Source organism: Aythya marila (genome assembly GCF_965140915.1).
Source record: "Aythya marila genome assembly, chromosome: 1".
Classification (NCBI taxonomy): Eukaryota; Metazoa; Chordata; class Aves; order Anseriformes; family Anatidae; genus Aythya; species Aythya marila.
In genome coordinates, this window is record NC_139042.1 from 152,794,736 (window position 1) to 152,800,249 (window position 5,514).

Here is a 5,514-nt window from a genome sequence, read left to right on the forward strand (position 1 = left end):
ACCACCCATGGGTCCTGGCGTGACCGCGCACCCCCAGGATTGGGGTCAGGGGGCTTCCCATCCGACACGGGCTGGGATGACCCTGTGTTATTACCAGAGCTTTCACACACATCACGCAAAGCCCTTTCCTTCTGCCCAGCGTCCCCAACAAGCTCAGCAGAGACCCGGCTTTTCCCCTTCCCCCAAAAAATTCACCGAAGAAAGGGAGCGGGGCAAGCAGGAGGCAGCCCAAGGCCGGAGGAAGGGAAATGGCACTGGGGAAGTGGGGCGGGGAGCCGGAGGGGGGGAAGGCAGAGAAGTTCCTGAAGTTTTCTGTCCTGGATAGTTGGAATAAATCTCATTTTCTCCGGTCTCCGTGCCGGGGCGAGGATTGGCTCGGCGGTGCCGCAGCCCGCCCCCTCCTTCCCACGTCCCCTCCCCACCAGCTTCGCTCCCTCGCTCCCGTGGCACCGGGGCGTCAGGCACCCAACGAGCAGCCTTGGGGAGCCAGCTTTTTGGGGGTAAAAGGGGTGAAAAAGGGGTGGGGGGCACGCATCCCCTTCCCTTTCCCCGCCGGGACGCATCGCCGCTCACCCTTCCAACCAGCCGGAGGGGCGCACGGGGAGCGTCTCCCAACTTTTCGGCCAGAGGACGGGACAAAAAAACCCCAAACCACAAAAGAAGTCGCCTGGGTTCGTGAGAGGTAAAGCCTGAAAGTTTTGATTTCGACGTGCGGAGAGCCGGAGGGGAAGGGAAGAAGGGAATGGAAGGGAGGGGGGGAGAGGGCGGTAAGAGGGGGAACGGGGAGGTGGGAGAAGCGGGAGGGGTGGCGAGGCGATGGAGACGGGGAGGATGTGGCAGAAGAAAGGCAGAAGGAGGCAGGAATGCGAGGGGAAACGGGGAGGAAATAAGGGAAAGCGGGAGCGAGGACAGGGGAGTGAGGAGAGGAACGGGGCAAGGAGGGGGCCCTGAGGATGGGGGCAAGGGGCAGGGTGCCCTCCAGCTGCTACCGCCCTCACCCTGCTCTGAACACCCCAGGGAGCCACAATTTTGGGGGGTGTCGGAGCAGGAGAGGGAGCAGGGAGGGGATGGCTTTAAACTGCGAGGAGCGCCAGCCTCCCTCCACGTCCCAGGCTGCCTGCTTGGAAAAATACCCCGCTTATAGGCAGAGATATAAATATATATATATATAGCAGCAGGCAGCGCGGGAGCTGGACTCGGGCTTGTCCGCCCACTGCCCGGCACCGCTCCAGGACTGCCGAGGGAGCCCCATCCCATCCCGTCGCCCCCTTCCCACCCCAAACCCCGCTCCTGCCGGCTTCCCCCCCGCCCCGTCCCAGAACAAAGTGAGAAGCCGGCGGAGCCTCTGCCTCTCCTCCTGCGGGGAGAGGGAGATTTGGGGCACTCGGAGGTTTTTGGGAAGGTTTGGAAAGGCTTCCCGGCCGCCCACAGCTCTTTCCAACCCTTGTCGAGACCACCCCAAACATCTCCTCTCCCTCTTCTGAGAGTGTCCCCGTGGGGTGTGTGCGAGAAGGAGGGGTTGGGGAGGGGGGGGAAGACAGAGAAGAGGCTGCTTTCGGCAGCTCCAGCCAACGAGACATCTGGATTATTTCCCCCCCATCCTCCCTCCCTCGCTGGTTTCCGTTCTTCCCAGCGAGCGGAGCAGCCCCGGCCATTGCTGGCGAGTGGAAAACCAGTGGAAACCAGCTCGGCTTCGGGGCGGGGGGGACACGGGGGAGGGAGGAGGAAGAGAGAAGGGAAGGTGGGCAGACGGACGGACGGACGGACGGACAGACAGGGGTCCTCTTGCCTAGAGGAGGAAAGGAGAGCATGGGTCAGCCTTTGCCCCCTAATCACGAGCTCGGAGCAGCACGCTTGGGCAGAGGGGAGGGCAGAAACACAGCGGGGGCAAAGGAGAGGAGGAAAAAGGGCTGGCACCATCCGCCCCCTTCCACAGGAGCAGTGAGGAAGAGCTGAGAGTCCCCATGGGGGTCCGCAGGGCAGCCCAGGCCTATGGGGCGGGGGGATTCCCCCCCTCCCAGCCCTATGCCTTGTGCCAAGGGGGGGATCCTGCCCCCACGCCGTCCTCCCACCCCAAATCCGCCACGTGCCCGGCGTGTCCCAGCCTCGAGGCTTTGCACAGAGACGGGCAGAGAGAGGCAGGGGCTGGGGGGTGGCAGGAAAGGAGGCTGCCAGCGTCCTGCGGCCCGGCCACTGCCACCAAGGGGAGGCAGCCAATGCTGGCGGCCTCCCGGGGGGAGGTTTGTTTTCCCTTCCCAGGCATTAACCCCCGGCAGATAAGAGGGGCCCTGGGTGAGCAAACAAGGCCAGGGCAAGGCAAAAAAAAAAAAAAAAAAAAAAAAAAAAACACACAAAAAACATGTGTGTGTTCTGCCAGGAGAGCAGCCCGATGCCCAGGCCTCCCCCTCGGCCTCCCGGGCACCCGCTCCAAGGTGACCCAGGGACACAGCGGGGGGACACTGGTGGAGGCACGCAGCAATGAGGGTCCAGACACTTAAAAACTGAGGGATGGGGGGGCTTGTGCGTCCTTTTGGCCTCCTGTCCCCTCCTGCTGGCAGGACCCAGCTCTATCCTCGTCCCACAGCCCTGATCCCAGGGAGGCCACGTAGCCCTGCGGTCATTGCCCTGCCACCGCCTCCCCGCCTGTCCCCCAGCACCGGGCGCTCCGTGCCACATTCACGCCCCGGCAAAGCAACCCAATACACGAATATTACATTTTTCCCTTCCCCTCCTCCCCGAGAACCACGCCATCCGCCGGCCTCACCCTCTCCTGAAGGGTTCCTCTGAATAGCGAGGAGCAGGGAGAGGTTGCTCACCCCAGGAGGGCGGCGTGGGGCAGGGCACGGGGAGGAAAGCTTCAGCCAGGATTGCAGAGGGAAGGGCACGTGCTTGGGGACGCTGTTCCTTCCACCCCAAAAGGAGCACTGGGCAAGGGACACAGCTGGGGACAGTCCCCACAGCACTGCTCATGCTCCCATTTTAACCTCGCCGCCCCCAGGACCACCCAGCTCTGCCATTCCTGGGGTTACAGCTGGCAGGATTGGGAAAATCCTCGCTGAGGGCTTCACCTTCCCGCTTGTTTTCTTTAGGGGACCGAGGCGCTTGCCCTGCCACCCATCTGTGCACCAGCTCCTGCAGCAGAAGACCTCAGCTCAGCCCCAGGGGCAGCTTCCAGCAGCACCCAGGGTGACCGCAGACCCCGGTGGCCACCCCCGTCCCTCCCCTTTTGGGTGAGGGAGCAGCACCCACTGCTCCTCGGGAGGACCTGTCCCCATCAAGGCCACCGACTGCTGGGACGTCCCCACACTGGGTGACTCCATGAGCGTTACGTAGGCCCACCACTGCCACCAGATCAAAGCCGAGGCAAGCTGCTCCCCACGGCGATGGGGATGCCGGGGATGTGACAAGCCACTCCAGCACCGGAGATTGTTTTTTTTTGGGGTTTCGGCAGGCAAAAGGACGAGGAGGTGCAAGATGAGCCTGGGGAAGCTTCCGGTGCTCAGCTGGGTGTCGGGCTCCCACGGCAAGCGGCGGCTGAAGTCGGAGCTGACGCCCGACATGATCAGCCCGCCGCTGGGGGACTTTCGGCACACCATGCACGTGGGGCGCGGCGGGGACGTCTTCGGGGACACCTCCTTCCTCAGCAACCACGGCGGGGCCGAGACAGCCAAAGCCAACAACTTCTTCACCCGGACGCTGCGGCACGTCCGACGGACGCCGCTGAGGAGCCGGGGCAGCGGGAGCCAGGTGGTGGCGTCGCCCGAGCCGCCCGCCATCTCGCCCATCATCAAGAACGCCGTCTCGCTGCCGCAGCTCAACGAGGCGACGTACGACGGCGGCGGCGGAGGTTTGACCAGCAAGTTCTCCTTCAAAAGCGCCTCCAACAGCTTCTCCAAAACGCACCAGGCCTACGGTGAGTGGACCCCTGTGTCCCCTCAGCCCCATGATGGGCAGCCCCCCGCGTCAGAAGGGTGGCACGGGTGGGTGGCTCTTTGGTCTCAGCATGAGGCTGTCGCTCTGCTCTTCACCAGGGGCAGTGGCAGAAGGTCTCAGGAGGGTCTGGGGGAGCCAGAGGGGCCGTGACTGGGCTCAGAGGGAAAGGCAAGCCGAGGCAATGCTGCCATCTCCTGGTCCCGCCTGCCCAGCTCCGTCCCCACTGACGTCTCCCCAAGCCTGGTGCCCATCTGGAGGCCTCTGCTCGGCTCTGGGTTGGAGACGTCCACCTCCGAGCTGCAGCAGTGTCTCACTGGGCCTCACCAGTCCAGCACCAGTGTGCCCAGTAAGGGGGTGAAACCTGGCCTTCAGGCACCAATTCAGTGGCAGCGTCCCTTGTCCCATGGACTTGTAGGACCACGGCGCCTTAGCTGTGCTCACCAGCCATCGCTTTTGCCTTGCAGGGCTGGAGTCTGGCTTTTGCACCATCCCTCGCGTCCCTCGCCTGGAAAAGGCCCAGGAGAACACCTTCCCCGGGGACGCAGAGCTCGCCCGCTCGGACTCCCTGCTGTCCTTCCGCCTGGACCTGGGGCCGTCCCTCATGAGCGAGCTCCTCCAGGTGATGAGCTTCTCCGAAACCAACGGCAGCGAGGCAGCGGAGAACAACCGAGACCTGCCCGGCAGCCACACAGTCCCGCAGGGCGAGGGGACCGAGGATGGGGTCCCTCCAGGACCTGATGCATCCCACGGAGAGGTGAAGGCAACGTCCAGCTTCTGGGACCGCTCCGGGCAGGCCAGCTCGCTGCTGGGGCTGTCCGTCCGTGCCAACGGGGAGGCTCACGCCATCGAGCGTGCCGGAGAGGACCCGGGCTGGGCTTCGGGGCCGGGGGCAGCACCCGGAGGGACCCTGTGGCAGGGGCACTGGAACGACTGCTCCATCGAGGCGGGAGAGTTCGAGCGGGCAGCCCAGGTCCTGGCTCGCCATTACGGGGGGACGAGCACCCCACGCAGCTCGGAGAAGGGCGAGGGTGCCCGGCAAGGCCGGACACAAGCCGCGTGGGAGAGCCCCAGCAGCAGCCTGTGGCGGTCGCAAGTGACAGCGGCGAGACGGTCCCCAGAGACCCCCTGGAACCAAGGAGACGAGGATGAAGAGGAGGAGGAGGAGGAGGAGGCCGAGCTCCCCAGCCTGCAGGAGGGGTACAGTGGCAGCCGGGGGGGGCGCAGCAACTCCTTCGAGTATGCCGACGAGGAGGAGGAGGAGGACGATGAAGTCAAGGTGTGAAGGGCCATCCCTCCCAGCACGGCTCCCCCCTCCAAGGACCTTGGTGCTGTGGTCTTCGCCCTCCTCCCCGTGCCCCATCGCCGGGTGGAGGTCAGGCCTTACAGGAGACCTCCTGGCCTCTGGCTGGGGGCAGTGGGGTGCAGGGGGGGCAGGAGGAGACCCCAAATGCCGCCGAGCCCCCCCCAGGGTTGGCAGGGTGCTGCAGGGACAGGTGAGGGCTGTGCAGCACAGTGCCCCGTGTTGCAGCCCTTCCCCGTCCTCATTAGGTGCCAAAGGGACATCCCCATGTGCCAAAGAAC

General features: G+C 64.8%; 1 protein-coding gene across 1 annotated transcript; it reads left to right on the forward strand.

The window, feature by feature from the left end:
* Window positions 1-390: 390 nt before the first annotated feature.
* On the forward strand, window positions 391-5,514 carry CDC42EP1 (CDC42 effector protein 1). Its single transcript, XM_082780198.1, has 3 exons — window positions 391-682; window positions 3,090-3,913; window positions 4,398-5,514. The coding sequence occupies exons 2-3, from the start codon at window positions 3,475-3,477 to the stop codon at window positions 5,213-5,215; spliced, it is 1,257 nt and encodes a 418-aa protein (XP_082636324.1). The 5' UTR covers window positions 391-682; window positions 3,090-3,474; the 3' UTR covers window positions 5,216-5,514.

What these genes read in the sequence shown, in the direction of transcription:
- CDC42EP1 (XM_082780198.1), top strand. Translation starts at nt 3,475, where the DNA reads ATGAGCCTGGGGAAGCTTCCGGTGCTCAGCTGGGTGTCGGGCTCCCAC. An exon ending in CAAAACGCACCAGGCCTACG is followed by an intron (nt 3,914 to 4,397) that starts GTGAGTGGACCC and finishes TTTGCCTTGCAG; the next exon opens with GGCTGGAGTCTGGCTTTTGC.